Below are 17,225 nucleotides of genomic sequence, written 5' to 3' on the forward strand. Positions count from 1 at the left end.
GCTAGAGCCATTACTCAAAAGTAGTTTTACAGATAAGCACTAACTTTGAAGCAGGTATTATTCCTCCTTATGAGATGATGGTAAACCCAATTACACCACGGCGTAGGAATGTTGGCTCCGCGCAGCACTTCCCAAGACGGGCTGTTTATACAAGTAATTCTGCATTTACAGTCATGCATTTATGAATATCTAACTGCTTATTATTGTCCCCATAATGAGAACAGATGTCACCTTGCGAAGCTTCAGGGAATTTCCTAATGATCTCTCTTATCCACAAAAACCACATAAGGAGGGCACATGCTTAAATGTCAGCCAGAAAAGCTATCGTTCTTTTTGGGTGAGACTCATCCCTCTAAAAAAATACAGGAGAGATTCGCAAACTGTGGCATGGAAACCTACTTCTGTGTGTTTTTCAGTTCACGTCAAGTTCTGATTTAGGTTTAACGCAAGGCTAAACTTTATGCCTGCTTAGTCATGTTTTTTACACCTTTTTAGTTTAGGTTTTGTACCAGGTTTTGATTGTGGTTTGGTCAACACATTAAAATGAGTTATTGGAAACAAGCAAATATTTTCTGCAGTTGAAAAGTTTGTACATTTCCAAGCAGGCTAGGGATTTCAAGTTTATTTATTTAGATTTTCAGTCATTGTGAATAATTGTTATATTGTCATGTTTCATCTCACTGATTGTAACGTCTGATATTGCGACATCCCTAGTTGTGGCGAGAATTAGTTGCACAAACATGTAATAATAAGAGGCTAAATTCTTTGTACTTTGTGTGTCCAGTGAGTGGAGAGTGCAATGAGCCTGAGCAGCGGAGTGTCCTCGGTCAGCCTGCAGGGTGGGGCACGTCAGCACGACTTCATCATGGAGCACAAAGTCAGTAAACTCAGCTTTGGCTTCCAGCGCAGCTCCACCTCTGATGACGACTCCGGCTGTGCTCTGGAGGAGTATGCGTGGGTACCACCTGGACTCAGGCCTGAGCAGGTAAACACAAAGCACACTTCAAGTCAGTTACATAACACAACTGTTCAGAACCTCTTTGAATGTTTTACATTTTCACATTTTTGGATGTACATCTCTTTACTATACTTAAAGTGCCTAGGTTGGACTGCACATTTTACAAAACACAGTTAAGATTATATCTACACACTTATCACAGTTTAGCCATTTTAGGCTTATAATTTTACTTCCTGGTTATAAACTAATTATCCTTTAATGTAATTAAATTATCATTTACAAATGAAAAAAAAAAACCTTTTAATTTGTTGAATTAGTGTTTATTAGTGTGATGTCAATAGGTTTGTACTCTGCTCTATGTCATGTCATTTGCATCACATTTTCAACTTTTCTTCACAAACTGCTACTTGATTGCAGCTTTTATCTAACAGAAAAGTCCAAATTGGAAAATCCTAAAAACTTGTCATATGCACTTTAAATGAAGCTTCCCAGCTGAATTTTGAAAGAAAACTCAAAAAGGGAGAAAACTAAAGTTTGAAGGATCATAATCTTTAAACGCCCTGCCGCCTGGGAGAGAAGTGGACTTAGCAGCCAAATCAATGGATCTTACATTGAATAAAGTTCCCCCACGAGCAAACAATTGGAAGGGGATCTGTTCCACCCCAAAAGCATATATTTTGTAACAGAAGATTACAGTTAACACCAAATGAAGTTGTACGCAACGACGGTGCGCACTCAAAGCAAATCTCTGCAAAACCCTCCAGGCCTGTTTAGCTCCAGCAGGCAGCCACTTAAAGACAGGATGTGTGCGATTTTATTTACAAACTGCAGCCTGGCTCGTCTGTTTGTCATTATCAGGGATCTGCTAGAAAAAGGGAACTTTGATGGGTCACAGCGTCCATCTTGGGAAGGTCCTGCAATCAAGCCCTCGGTCTTTTCCAACTCCTCACTCATGACTTTGGGGCAACTAGTGTAATGTGGCACTGCTCCTAATTTAGCCGCTTCTTTTGCACAAGTTTGGAGAGTTTCCTTTTGTTAAAGAGCACACATGGATGCAATGAAGGGGGTGGTGGCTATGCTAAAGGCTATCGGGGCCTAAGCATGCCTTTGTTTGCTTGTGCCTGTGTTAACTGTAATGCCTTTACAGCAGCTATTGCCCTGAGTATTATGGCTCCATTATTACAGTGAAGAAACACACAGGGCCATGGTGCAAGTTGACCGCCCCCCCTGTAACTGTGGTATGTAAATGTGCATAATTTATGACCAAGGGTAGCGCTTGATGATGATTGTCAGGCTAAATTGCTCCAGCCCCTCTCTTTTAGACGGTCCGAGCTGCAGGAAGTCGGCCTGAAACCTACAAGACAAGCACGTCCTATCTTTTTTATCTCTGCAGCTGTAATGGTCCCTCCTCATAAAGTTTGAGTTTTCATTGGTCAGCCCAAGAGGTCAAAGTGCCACAGGGACATGTTGCTTTGTCCTGTTCCTATAGAGATAGACATATGACTAGAGAGAAACTAATTGGGCATATTAAGCACTGCACTCCTTTAAACTATCATCACATAAAAGGAAGAAAGGATAAACTGGCTCATGAGGCCTAACTAAGACTTTGGTTAAGAAGCGTGTTCTTAAAGAAGGGTCAGGAAACATGTGGTGGTAATAGTAGGCACTAAAACCCATTTTAACTTGTATTATTAATTCAACTGTCTGAAAGTACCTTCAGTGTCTGTATATCCTACAAAATAACACAACACTGGACCATTCCTGGACAAATGAGAGATTCCATTAGAGAGACTTCCATTCATTTTATTTGAAGGTGACTTGATGTTTACTCGAGTAATCTATATGAATAGTTGGTGCAATTTTTACTTCATTAGTTCATTTCTTTCTCTGGACACAGAAATTGTACAGAATTGATACCATTGATGTTCATTTTTGAAGATGCAAAAAAAAAAAAAAAAGGGTTTACACCAGGGCTTTTCAACTTCATTTTCCCGAGGGCCAGATTTTTCGGAGGGTGAAGGCCTCTGGGCACAACACGCCACTATTGTTACAACATTTTGGGTCGCACAAATTATCCTCAACATTATTTCAATAAATAGAGTTAATACAACACAATAACAAAGTGTGAGAAATAACATTCCAAATGCTTTAGCTACATTGCTTTGTAAAATTGCCCATCCAGAACTGAAGCAAAATTAAACTAGGACTAGACAAGTACCAACCAGGTCTGAGCCAGGACTAACCCAGAATCTAAACAGGTTTAAAGCAGAATAAAACAGGGACTAAACTAAGACCAAACCAGATCTAAACTAGTGCTAACCCAGACTGAAACCAGTCAATAAAATACATACGTATATGTTTTAAATATTTGGAAGATGTGTCGTGGGCCCGATTTCATTGCTTGAAGTCGCTTTCTCTTACTTTTTGAAGTTGCTTTCTCTTATTTTTGTACTTGGTCAAAATCACTGATGCACATTACGGATTCATTTCAGCTCTAAAACACAGACACATTTGCTCTGTTGCAGGTACAGATATTTTTCTCGTGTCTTCCTGAGGAGAAGGTCCCCTATGTGAACAGCCCTGGCGAAAAATTCCGGATCAAGCAGCTCCTGTACCAGCTGCCGCCACACGATAATGAGGTGAGAACATTATGAATTCATATCAACTGCAGTTTGCCTTCTCGCTAATGTCAGCACTTGGCATCTACGTCGGCATCACACCAGGGGATTTTTGTTCCGCAATCTTGTAGGCGTGTAATGTGGGCACAATGAGACTCTTGACTTGATGAGTTTATAGCGTTTGCCTGGAGCCCCCACCAGTCAGATTCCTGTCATAGCAGTGGTTAGTTTACGAGAGGCGCACAGCGGGAGAGAGAGAGAGGCTTTATGTGATGCCACCACCGCAGTGGCACCAGCACCAACAGCCTGTCTCTCTGCTCTTTTGTTGCCCGTGCTCTTGATTTCAATCCAAACACAAGCACTATTTGTGTAAACGTCTGCTCTGGCGCTTGTTACCATTGCGGTAAACGTCAAAATAGCTTGTTGTAAAAAATAAGGATTCTCGATCTGTGGGCTTCACATTAAGATATAGAGATATACAGTGGTAGCTATGAAAAAAAACTCAATTCTGTCCCAGCATCATCACCTTTTTATTTCTGATATGTCGTGGATGGATTATAAGGGCTGTTTTTTCTCCTCATATTCATCAATCCCAAGTTTTTATTCAATTTGAACAAAACAAATAAAATGGCTTTCAATAATACTTTTTTAATATAAATAATACAGCCTTTTAATCATTACCATCTAACACAAAACAATTTCATTTTGTCTTTATCAAAAGTCTGAACTCTACTTGAAACCAGATGTTTTTTGTGACACAGGATCATCAGCTGTCGATTAAAAAGAGCAAAGCATATCATCTGCGATTAGAAATGAGCTCTCTGATTACATTTTTTATTAATTGCACAGCCATCATTGATTGCACTTTTTCAAAACTGATCATTGCAGACTGCTTTAGATTTTCATGTGCTTTTGTAGGTGCGTTACTGCCAGTCTCTCAGCGGAGAGGAGGAAAAAGAACTGCAGATGTTCAGTGTGCAGAGGAAGAAGGAAGCACTCGGGAGAGGAACAGTGAAAATGCTGCCTCGCAATCTCCTGAACAGTGTTTGTGAGCATGTAAGTACTCATTTAAACTTGAATTACTTACCTAATTAAATGCATGGTGGAGAGGAAGTTGTGGTAAGACGTTGCCTTGAACGACTTGGGGTTTTGTGTTTGGACCTTCTTTGTGGGAATCACATTTTCCAATTGTATCTGCAATTTATCTTTTTTTGGAACCGGTTCTACCCCTTGAATAAGTATAAACACTTAGAGTACATTCTAAACAAGAGACCAATGTGTAGCTACAATTAGATGTTTCACTAATAATGTTATGCGTTTGTTTTAGTGCGGCGAAAGCATCAATGGTGGAGAAATGGTGGTGTCTGCGTCCAGAATGAACCCCGGGGTGTTCTGGCACACAGCCTGCTTCGCCTGTGCCACCTGCAGTGAGCTACTGGTGGATTTAATTTACTTTTACCACGAGGGAAAGATCCACTGTGGCCGGCACCATGCAGAACTGCTAAAGCCACGCTGTACGGCCTGTGATGAGGTAAAACTTAACCAGAAACGGGGTGAAAAATGGCATTAGTTTAGACATATTGTATTGAGTATTTTTCTGTGTGCAGATAATCTTTGCAGACGAGTGCACAGAAGCAGAGGGCCGCCACTGGCACATGAAGCACTTCTCCTGTTTTGAATGTGAGACAGTTTTGGGAGGTCAACGTTACATCATGAAGGACGGCAGACCGTATTGTTGCGGATGCTTCGAGTCTCTCTACGCGGAGTACTGCGAGGCCTGTGGAGAACATATAGGTAAGACCGGTCACCATTTAATGAATAAGTCTCAAAATGATTCAGAGTTAAATTTCAACCTTTACGAAACTCAACGCTCTTAATATTGTTCTTTTAGGTGTGGACCATGCTCAGATGACCTATGACGGACTTCACTGGCACGCCACTGAAAGCTGCTTCAGTTGTGCCCGGTGCAAGAACTCTCTCCTGGGCTGCCCCTTCCTGCCGCACCAGGGCCGTATCTACTGCTCCAAGGCGTGCAGCTTGGGCGAAGATGTGCACGCCTCGGACTCCTCGGACTCCGCCTTCCAATCGGCGCGTTCACGAGAGTCCAGGAGAAGCGTGCGCATGGGCAAGAGCAGTAGGTCAGCTGATCAGTGCCGCCAGTCTCTCCTCTTCTCTCCTTCTGCCAACTATAAGTTCCCTGGGTTTAGCGCCAATGCAGAGGACACCTTGACCAATAAGCTTTCCCTCATGAACTTATCTGATGAGCATTTCTGGAGGGGCCGTGGGGAGGAAGCAGAGGCCCCGGAAGATCAGGAAGAATGGGCAGAACATGAAGACTACATGACACAGCTACTACTGAAGTTTGGACAACATGGTCTGCAGCAAGCCAATGATAATAAACCTACAGATTTTTGGACAGCAGAGACGGAGGCCCAGGACTGTGCTAAAGCGGGACAGGGTAGTGGGGCACGAGTGAGAGGAAGTCTGGCCAGTAAGAAGTACCAGGTGGACAGGTACTGGGCCCAGTCTCAGGACGGCCTGGGGGACTCGGCCTATGGGAGCCACCCTGGACCTGCTAGCAGCCGAAAGATCCAGGAACTTGAGCTGGACGATGGAGCTGGAGAGGCGACTCAGTGGTACAATGACTCTTTGGAGTGCATTTCTGATGAGTTAAAAAAGATGGAGCCGAATGTCCGCGATTCCATGGACTCGCTGGCTCTGTCCAATATTACAGGTAAGAAAGTCAATTTGCATTTGTGCGGTTAAGTATCTTATACAAGTGTAATTAACTAAGCCATTTTATTTGTGTTTTTCCCCAGGTGCCTCAGTGGATGGCGACAGCAAAGACAGAGGGCTGGCATTTTCTTTACAAGGATTTCCTGAGCTCCAGACAGAGGACTGTGAAAAGGACAGTAATATGGGGACACTAAACTCCTCCATGTTGCACAGAAGTGCAAACTCACTTAAGAGCCTTGCGTCTGAACAGGAAGCTGCCGTCTCCCCAGAAATACAGGAAGTGCCATTACCAGATAGCAGGCCTAAATCTAACATCCCAGCTCTAAGAAGGGCTCGCTCACAGGCCAAACCTCAGCAGGTCAAGTTCTCCGATGATGTGGTGGACAACAGTCAGTATGACATGCCCCTGCGCCAACCCCCTATGAGTGAACGGACTCGCCGCAGAGCGTTTCACTTTGAGGACCAGGGACAGGACCCTCGTGCAGGACACCACCATCACCACAGGAGGCGCCGCAGTCGCAAGTCCCGCTCTGATAATGCTCTAAACCTGCTGCCCAAGGAGAGGGCTTCAAAGAGCTTTAACCGAGATCCCAGAGGCAACGCTCTGGGATTACACGGACACCCCAACACTATGTCCCAGTACGGTTTACATGGAGCGGTCACCAGCCGCTTCACTGGACTCTATGGAGATGAAGAGGATGACTGGTGCTCCACCTGCTCCTCTTCCTCATCAGAGTCTGAGGAAGAGGGCTTCTTCCTGGGTCAGCCCATCCCCCAGCCTCGGCCCCATAGACACTACTACATGGAGGACTTGCCCTGCTCTGTCGCTGGTATGGGCTCTCCCTCTTACAGCCAAAGGACTAAGTCCAAAAAGAAGAAAGGACACAAGGGAAAGAACTGTATCATATCCTAGATGTCTAAACTCACATCTGCAGTTTGCCATGCACAATCATTTATTGACACGGTTTTAAAGACAGCCTGCTTGTTACATTAACAGCTTTATGACACTCAATTTATCAAGATGTTTGTGTGAGACACACACGTCTGTTCTGCCGCTTTATGCACCATGTATTACTGTATTTCATAACATATTTAAAACACTACCATTTATTTAACAATGCAATTTTGTATATTGTGTAGAATTCAAAAAGCCTATTTTTATATCCAGAGTTTGTGCGGTTTTGTACTGGATGGTGTTGAAATTGCATTTGACATCATATTTCTAGAAATGTCAAAACTGTATTGACAGAGACTGTGACAAAGGCTTTGAGAAGTATTTTCCAGGCTTTTGCAGCGCTTACAGTAGAACACTGAGTCCAATTAAAGGCCTGGGTGAGGACTTGAACGGTTTATTTATGGGCCACGCTGTAAAATAAGCAAAGCAATGTAATCTGTATAAATGTAAAAACTGGAACATAAAACATAAGACTAATAATTGTAATACATGTCTATACTGCAATTATCACACTACAGTACAGTTAATAAACATTAGAGTCTATATGACACAGTTCACTGAAACATAACAAACACAATTATATTTCAGATTTGACTAAGCCCCAGTTTGACCATTTCTGTAAAGTGTATCATTGTACTTCCTGGTTAGACATGGGCAGGAGGTAATTCCATAAGTTACATAGCAACCATTCTGTAAACAAGAGCCAAAATCCATATAAAATTACACATTAGTTATGATTTGACTAAACAATACTAAATAACACTAATTTCGTTGAATGATCGTTTAGAAAAGTGAACAAGTTATGGGTAAATCATCTGTGTTGTTGCGTTATTTTCAATGGCGATTGGCAGCCAATTGAAAAGGTGCATTTCTTGCCACCTACTGCAGTCGTACATCTTCAATATATATGTTTTAAGCTAAAAAGAAAGAGCTGGCACGTCACATATTGATGACAGAGGGATTTTAAGAACTTTGCACTGCTTTCTGTAATTTAAAACTTTATTTTTCAAAATTTCTTGAAACTGCAGCTTAACATAAGTAAAATTCTGACAAATACAAGATTATTATATTTTGACAAATGAATTATAAAAAAAAAAAAAAATGACATGATTCAAAAGACCGCAAGAGACATTTCTGTATAGCAGCAGGCTTGAAAGAAAATAGGAAGATAGTTTTACTTAATGATTATCAAACAGACGGATACAATACAATTTAGATGTTCAAAGATTCACTTCAACACTGTTGAGGCTTTTTGAAATCTATTAAACAGTAGACATTTCCCAGTGGAGGATGTCCTTTTTCACAAGTTACGTTAGTTAAAACATTTTGAGTTTAAAAACAGCACAGCACAGTCTTATCTTCAGGTCTTGCCCGCTGTGGTTTGGTCAGTCTTGCTGGGCAGATCCTTTGCCTCGTCCATCTCTTTAATAAACTGTTTTAGCGAGCACAGGCAGCGCTCTTTGATCTCCTCCAGGTTCTTATCCAGTGGAGCCTGCAGAAGATAATCCAAACTGGGCTCTTTCTCCACCAGCATCTTCACCACGGTGCGAAATGTCTCACAGTCCTGCCTGTAATCCTGAGCATAAAACAATCGCATCAGGAATGTCAATAGTATGTTTTATGGTCAAAACAAAAATAGTTGACTACAAATGTATTTATTTTTCTTCCCTTGACGGAATATAGACACAAATAATTCAATTTGAAACAATATTGAATCGTAAGACTTAATGTGACACATCTTGTAATTGTCAAAGCTGTGTTATTCAGTTCAAGTCACTTTAGTTTGAAATAGAACGAGTGCTTTTTCTGAACCCGATCATTTTACACACATAACTGAATATTTTCTGCTGTGATCTGCAAACGTCAAAGCAATACTTCAGCAAAGTCAAACTTGATACATCAGACCTTTAAAACAACACAACCGTGAACTTCATGCACTCGTTTTGAGACTTTGGCCTTTGTGGAAAGAGCTGTGCGTGTGACGCCCGACTCAAGTGCACGTCGGCTGAGACAAAAGCAAAGTGAGGTGTCGGGGTAAGTGAGTGTGGTGCTGCGGCATTCTTTCACACCACGATGTAACCAGCTCTCACATCCTTCTCACATTTTACTGCCAACACAAAACGTCCGTTAACTTTTTATTGGGGTTCCAGGTGCAAACTCAACCCAATCTTTATCACATGGAGAGATGGGTTCTGTTGGCCAATGTGTGGCAGCTCAAACCCGAAGGAGACGTCCGGCAAGGTTCACTAGAGATGTTTCAGCAGCAGTACCTAAACTACATACTGAGCTAACAAGAAAAGAGAGAGAGGAGTTTTCCTAAACCTACATAAAGAGTGAAAATGCCCTAAAAATGTATTGACGAGCTAGACAACACGTTTGGCGATTAAGGATCTATCAATTTGTAAAAAGCTTTATACATCATCAAGGTAAAGCTAGTCTCCTTTATCATAACTATAATCCCATGGTTAGAAATAAGATTGAGTACTAGGCTAAACATCTAGAGATCGAAAAGGGAGACAGAAAAGTACCAGACTGTGGGAGCCGTGGCTTTAATGTCAGCAAATCAAGTCATGCAACTTCAAGGCCTCACATAATGGTAGTCTTCAGGGCAAACCGCGGCGAGGCAGGAGACACACCACACGTGTGTCCAACTACACACTATGTCAAAACTCAGGTTTTCACTCTATCCATTTTCACTATTTATTGTTTTGTCTGTCAGAAAAAGGCATGTTTACATTTTTAAAAGTTCACAGAGGGCTGATGAGACAAAATCTGAGTTTGCCTCTAATCATTTAGAGCCAGTTATGTTTGCCATTGTTCAAACTCTCTTAAGCTTTTCCCATGACACAGCCTTTGTTGGCACTGATCACATTTTCAATCTACCCCAAACAAACAGGCTTTAGGCACTCAGGCTTTAAAAATAGATCTAAATACTGTCAACTGTGGCTGTGTTATGAACTCAAATTAAAAGGATTACTCTTGATTTGTGTAATGAATTATTGTAATACAGAAACTATTTTTGAGCACCTCTTATTTACTTTAGCCTGGAAGTAGCCCTCTTATTACTCGAGCAAATAGGAAGTGTATATTTGACCTAATCATCCCATGTATATTATGAGAAAAAGGTTGCAGAAGCCACAAACTGATCTTTAGTCCTGATATTTGGGGGCCACACACGGACCACATCCCCGAGAATGCCACACCAGGAGCATAAACGGAAACCTTCAGAGAGCCATTGTCCAAAAACTGATATTTTGGAGACTATTAGTATTATTAGTATTACCAAATCAATGACATGATGCAAAGTTTTATATGGATTGTAACAGAATAAGGTTAGGGTTTAGGTTAAAGTATTAACTATTGGGAAAGGTTTGAAACAGTCTGCAGGAAATTAATCCAAGTCAATGTAATTTCCCTAAAAAGAATGGAAACAAAGACTGTGTGCGCGCGCGTGCATGCGTCGGTGTAGGATACTGATTTTCCAGGAAGTAAAGAGGTTGTGTTGAAATGAGCGCTGCAGCAGGCAGGGGTCCTGCATAATAAGGGAAGTAGGCTAATGACCTAAGGGCTGTTACACATGAAAAGATATTAAAAGCCATTTTCATTACTTAAGCTACAAACAGGGCCTGACCAAGTAGAGGATAATAGTGGAAATGTTTCATGGCACTGAATGAGATGATGGAGTTCACGTTAGGTAATTTTCGTATATTACTGGTAGTAGTTTCAAACATTATTTTTTTTAAAACGATACATAATAAACACATTTAACTTCATATAAACTGTTACTACAACACATGTGCAATGAGTAAAGCAGCTTTAAACTATGTGGAGAATTACAATGCTCTGTATCTAAAAAATAATAATAATATTGGTTAGACTAGAGTACGATAATGCAGTTTTTTGCTTTATGAAGGCATTGAGTTTAAGAACATGCGTTTACAAGGAGGATCCCAGTGTAGAGCAGGCCCTGGACAGATGTTACATGAACAAGTAGGATCCAATCAGAACGTTTGTTAAAAGTGTAGGAAAAGGCAGGATGAGCTGGTGTAACACCCTGAGACGTACCACACTGGGTGGGCCGTCTGCACCCTGCAGGGGAACCTCTGTCCCGATTTACCAGAACAGATAAGTAGCACTGTGCTGCAGCTTTGAACATTAGGGAAAAGTGCACCTCCACCGAGCCTGATGAGAGGCATCACAACCTCAAGTCTGCTGGCTCATTCCAGCCTTCATATGTAGTTTATAACTGTGTGCTCAGAGCAAAATGTGTGGTTTGGTTGAAAATAATGATTAAAAAATGATATAGTAAATATAAAAATAGAATAGAATAGAATATAAAATAGATACATTTATCTAAAAAGTGATTGGTTAAGTTCCCCTGACAATGTGAAGTAATGAAATCAAAGCATAGCAACATGCTGGACATGAACACTGAGTATTTATGGAACAAAATTTACTACCTTCTCAATTTCCAACACTTTTGCCTTAATGGCCTCCAACCGGCGAGCCTTTAAGACCTGCTCTGGTGTCAGCTCTGGCTCCATGCTGGCAGCCTCCTCCTCCTCCTCCTCCTCCTCCTCCTCCTCCTCCTCCTCCTCCTCCTCCGCCTTCTCTTCTGCCTCCTCTGGCTCTGCCTCCACCGCCGCCTCCTCCACCTCCACCTCCTTCTCCTTCTCGTCCGGCTCGGCTACAGACGCAGGAGGGATTCCCTGGAAGGCCAGAGGTGAAAGGTGAGTGCTGAGGTCACCCTGTTTAGAAACCAGTTCTCATTTCAAAGTGATTTAACTTGGGACAACTTTGGTCTTTAAAGAAGTCATACTTAAAACTCTTAGTAAATTAATGATGAGGAAACACCATTATAACATGGTTAAAAGCTCATAAAAGTCAATTTTACATACAATGTTATCTTGAACAAGCAAGTTACCTTTAAATCAAATATAACATCTAACAGCTTAGTCCTGTCAAACTACTCGTTGGATTACTTGTGCAATTTGTGTTTGGAGGCAGCATTCTGTGTTTTACCTTTGATGTTGGAGGGATCTGTGGAGGCTCCTCTTCAGGAATTCCATGAGGTGGACTTGCAGGAGCAGTGGGCTTTGCTAAGTTAAACAATTATAAAAGAAAATTACAAAACAAATGCCCTAGCTGTACTCTAAACTAAACAGTTCTCATGTTGCATACATAAAACAGCCTCATGTGTAAGCGCAAACACATTTCAATAAAAGAACACAAACCAAAAGACAAAGGTGGATGATGGTGGTACAATGTCTACACAGCTTTGGAACTCTTCTAGAATGCAAATGTTTATGCATCTGGAGAAAGCCAACCACTGACAAGTACTTCACACTACAAGAGTATCAAAGGCCTTTTGAAACATGGTTCTACATATCAGAAGTGTTACCATTTTAACACTGTGAGCTATAATTACAGACTTATACTAATGCTTTCCACACATAAACTAAAGCAGGACGACCATCCAAAGCTAAAGTACCCAATAAAACAAGGGTGTCCCTTTTCCCAGGCTCAAGAGTGAGTGCTGTGGGAGTGTAATTAACATTTTAACATGCTCTGCAGCTCCTTGACCCTGCACATTACACATTGCCACAAAAACAGATGCTTTGCTATAAAGGGGAATTCTCTTCTCAAGAAAAAAAAACAGGAATAACATTTTAATATTGACAATTTCTGTGCTCAATAAAGTTTAAGACTACTATGGAAACAAAGGGCAAAGGGTATTTGACTATCAACTAAGTACAGGTCTGGCACTGTAGCTCTATTTGACAAATCCTATGCAACATTATGTTTTATTTTTGTGTTCATGCCTATATGCTCAACACTTACATTTTGTCTGACTGGAGATCTTCTCAGAGGACCTTGATGCAGAACTGGAGGAAGAGTTTACCCGTCTGACTGGAGAGCGATCTCGAAATGTGACTTGCTCTCTACGCCTGAAGTCAGTGTCCTCCCTAGAAAAAAAAAAAAAAAAATTAATTCACATATTATGTAGAACATTTATACTGAGCAACTTTGAATATTTGTTGGAATCCTATCTACTTTTGTGGATGCGTTGACTTTTAAAACCTTACCTTCCATGAGGTGCTGGATCTCGACTCCTGTTATGGAAAAAAGCCCCTCCTCTGCCATTGTTTCTACAAAAAAAGATCATTTAGACATAAAAATATTTATATTTTTGAAGAATGAAAAATAAATTGAAAGAATATAACTGATGACTCCATTTTAACTTTAAGAGATATAACACCAATGTTATGTGTTTGAAAGGAGATGCCCAAAGCAGCTTCTGCTGTTTATGCAACACGTTTACCTTGTGCACAGTAAATGTTTGCCCACAAAGGATCCTTTAGGTCCTGGCTGAGGTATAAATGAGCTGGAGGCACCTGGTAGTCATGACCCCAGCCTGAACTCCCGCCACATCTCAAACAGAACAAGTCTAACAAGCCTCCAACTTTTACGACTCCTGACCTGTTTGAAGTGGCCAGGACTCGGCCTGCCATTTGCCAAACATTGACTAGATGTCTTTAAAGATCAAAAGACTACACAGGGAAGAAGGCTACATCGTTTAATTGCCAATTTCTTCAATTTCTCACATCTCAATGAGTATTCATAAATGCAGTCAATTTACCAACGTATTACTGTTATAATGATGGTTACTACTAGGGTGCGGATATGGATTTTGGGGGCCTACACAGACATGAGGGGGGCCGGAGGTGGCGATAGAACTGCAAATATATTTAGTGATGTAATAGTCGAGTGGTTACAACTACGGCGAAAAATATTGACACAAGCTGTAAAAACACATTTAATAAAAAGGTGCAAACACTAGCTTTTTATAATAACAGTGGCTTGCTGTTTGTGTCAAGCTGAAGTAAGTACGGTAGTACTGTGAGAAGAAGCAGGACTGGCTCAAAAAATACAATCGTTAGGTGTGTAGTTTAAATAGTCATGCAAATTTAATGTAGAACAATGAAGCTGTGAATTCTTAAATCCAGAATAAATCGCATCTTATACTGCGATAACTTCTAAAAAAGAACCATCATCTAAGGAAACTAATATCTCCATCTAGTGGCAGATTTGTATCATTGCAAATATGACTTCTCTGGAGGATTATAAATAATCGTTTCAATTTGAACTGTCTGTTACATATATGTATGTTATATTATAATGTGTATGTTATATTATAACATACACAACAGTTCAAATTGAAACGATTAGGAAATGATTAGAAACAATCCATAAAAATAAGTACCTCGAGTCTAAATGATGTCTGAGGTCATCTCGGTTGTGATTGTAGTGGCCTTCCTATTAAAAAAATAATATTTAAAATGGTTTATCTTGAAAATTGATGGATTGAAGAAATCAGTAAGGCAGCATGCTCAGTCACACTTACATTTCTATGAGGTGGAGGATTTATGCCATGGTTTCCAAATCTGTGGTTTTCATTTTCAAAATACAGCATGTCGTTCTGTGGGTAATTGTCGTTCTGTGAGTAATTGTTGATGCCGTGACAACTTCTTGGATCACGGTATGGCATGGGCTCATTGTAAATTGGTCCATCAGGTACTCTTCTGTCAAAGTCTCCTTCCATCATTTGCATAGAGCTTCTTCTCTCAACAATGTTTACAACTCTATGAAATGTCACCTAAGATTGTGTTTCAGATCATTAGACAAAACAAACCGGTAAATGCATTCACCGACTCTAGTTTTCCTATGATTGTCCTTACCTCCCTGCCATTTCCGGGGCCTCTATTAAAGCGGTCATCATAGGCTTCTCGAATCCTTTGTCGACCACGCTGAAACACTACAAAAACAAAACAAACCTTTCATCAGCATTTTTTAAATGTTACAGGCTAAGTTGATGATCAGGCCTGAAACAGCCAGGCCAAGTATTAAATTAATCAATATTCTCTACTTTACCAAGGTATTCTGTAGAATCCCTGAAGGAATTTAAGCAAAGTACAGAATATTGGTTCATATCCTACTTTGTCTGGCTGTTTCAGAAATTCTGTAGAATTCCTGGCATTTAGACAAAGTAGAAAATCCAAGACCATAATTTTCTGGAACATTTAATTAACCAGGCAAGAAACTCATTGAGATCAAAATCTCTATTACAAGGGTATTCTGGGGGAAAGGTAAAATCATAAAAAAAACCTTTCCATCAAGAAACAAATTAAGCAGAGTTTGTGTTTAAAAGCACAGACTGTTTTTAAAATCCCTCAATTGAACCCAGCTCTCCCAACTTCAAGTCTGTTTGAAGGGCGTTCCAACGCTCTCTTTCCGCAGTCAGTCCTTACAAACTACATCATCCAAGGTGTGAACCGCCTGCTGTAACCTGTTCTCAGAGAACTCTGATATAAGGTGTCCAGGGAAATGTGATAAAGTAGACATAACATTTCTTTATGCATTATAGAGACAAAAAGGCCTTCTATAGAATGTCTGGCTTATCAACTTAACCTGTAACTTATACATCAAAGAAAAACATTTTCAAAATATGAATGAAAATAGAAATGTCTCTACACAGAGCAGAGGGTGGGGCCCAAAATAGCAGTTTTATCATTAAATTAGAATTGTATCATAACGTATATTACCATACAGTATAGGGCAAAGGAAGATTGAATTCAGTCAACTTGACAGAGTGAATACATTTTCTCATCATATTTCAGGTGCATTACCGAGTTCAAAACTTGGTTATTCTTTCCACCACCATGACATGATCACATGGCACACTGAATTTGTATAAATGTTTAATGTTAAAATATTGGCAATGTTTCCACTTCATTTGAGGTACAAACAAAACCAATACTTTATTTAAGAAGAACTCTTCTCCCCAAAAAATATTTGTATATTGCAAGCCAAAATAAAACGGGTAGCTTGTTTCAATTTGTGGATACATCTACATGGCCAGACAAACATTAAACAAAATCAGACAACCCAATAACTACATCAGTGTTTGTTTACATGCCCAAGAGAAATCTGATCATCACAAACCCCCCAATGACACGTGACAGTTAATTAGTGGATTCTTACACTAACACTTTTAAATGTTCCCTTTCATTTTTTTCATAGCCACATTAATTTGACATTTGTGTATGCTTTTCCTTCTCAATACCTGCAGAAGTGTACTGTAATTAGATTATGCACATCAGATGTAACCATTTACATGACATTTCAATAATCTAATAACTCCAGAAATGAGATAATGATCATTTTTAAGTGCCGCAAATAAACATGTGTGTGATTAAACAATAAATGATTGTGTTTTACTTTTTTATTGAAATATGGAGACAATTAAACCTTTATATTATTTATTTTGAGGATATACATCAGCAATTTGGAAGAGCTACAGTAGATCTAATATTGTGAGAGTGATTCTTGTCTTCTTATGACTTTGAGAATCTGTCACATAATGTTAACATAACTTACTGATTGAAGAACAGTTGAGCTCCAGACGTCTCTGCAAGTTAAAACAAGTCTAAAAAGAGAGTGGGAAACGAGTTAAGTCAATTGTTCTGCAAATTTTAATCAACAGATGAGAACAATACATAAATAAGACACAAGAATAGGATATAATAAGAGTTATTTCTAGATAAACTAGTTTTGTTGTTAGCAGAAGTAGCATTCACGCTAGCAACATGGCACATTCATGGGCAACAACTACGTTCATACTTACGCCTTTACACAGGATAAACGACTCGGCGCTCCTTCTGGCTTTCTCTTAATGTCCCAGAAAATGCCACTATTTCCATTGGCATCACCTAATTTTACAGAGAAACCAGGCAAACATTAATAACACGCTGGTTGTGGGCAACACCATGGGCAATACTGATAAGTGAAACCAAAAATACTTCCTGTTTGCGGTCTACTTCGACGAGGCAAGTGAAAAGAAATGCCGCCCTCTTCTGGCGAAGGTGTGGAACATTCAGCGCAAACTAGCCAACAATGT

General features: G+C 40.2%; 2 protein-coding genes across 6 annotated transcripts in view; one reads left to right on the top strand and one right to left on the bottom strand.

Annotated features, from left to right (window-relative positions):
• Positions 1–7,657, top strand: part of LOC140348776 (prickle-like protein 1) — a 72,053-nt gene extending 64,396 nt beyond the window's left edge. For all 5 annotated transcript variants that reach the window (XM_072434862.1, XM_072434858.1, XM_072434860.1 and 2 more), the window contains exons 2-8: positions 785–985; positions 3,484–3,597; positions 4,495–4,632; positions 4,904–5,107; positions 5,184–5,370; positions 5,468–6,310; positions 6,396–7,657. In XM_072434862.1, coding sequence (XP_072290963.1) covers positions 800–985; positions 3,484–3,597; positions 4,495–4,632; positions 4,904–5,107; positions 5,184–5,370; positions 5,468–6,310; positions 6,396–7,225 — 2,502 coding nt within the window. In that variant the 5' untranslated portion in view covers positions 785–799 and the 3' untranslated portion in view covers positions 7,226–7,657. The remainder of the gene's footprint in view (positions 1–784; positions 986–3,483; positions 3,598–4,494; positions 4,633–4,903; positions 5,108–5,183; positions 5,371–5,467; positions 6,311–6,395) is intronic.
• Positions 7,658–8,419: 762 nt separating this feature from the next.
• On the bottom strand, positions 8,420–17,118 carry LOC140349231 (uncharacterized). Its single transcript, XM_072435506.1, has 11 exons — positions 16,953–17,118; positions 16,706–16,754; positions 15,007–15,083; positions 14,673–14,924; positions 14,532–14,584; positions 13,354–13,416; positions 13,109–13,233; positions 12,290–12,366; positions 11,929–11,976; positions 11,728–11,844; positions 8,420–8,843 (listed from the first exon to the last, which is right to left on the bottom strand). Coding segments are annotated over exons 2-11 (1,029 nt in total). The 5' UTR covers positions 16,707–16,754; positions 16,953–17,118; the 3' UTR covers positions 8,420–8,627.
• Between the last annotated feature and the right edge of the window lie 107 nt (positions 17,119–17,225).

This window comes from Eucyclogobius newberryi, unplaced genomic scaffold (assembly GCF_026437365.1).
Source record: "Eucyclogobius newberryi isolate DKJ021-1_F unplaced genomic scaffold, fEucNew1.0.hap1 SCAF_7, whole genome shotgun sequence".
Classification (NCBI taxonomy): Eukaryota; Metazoa; Chordata; class Actinopteri; order Gobiiformes; family Gobiidae; genus Eucyclogobius; species Eucyclogobius newberryi.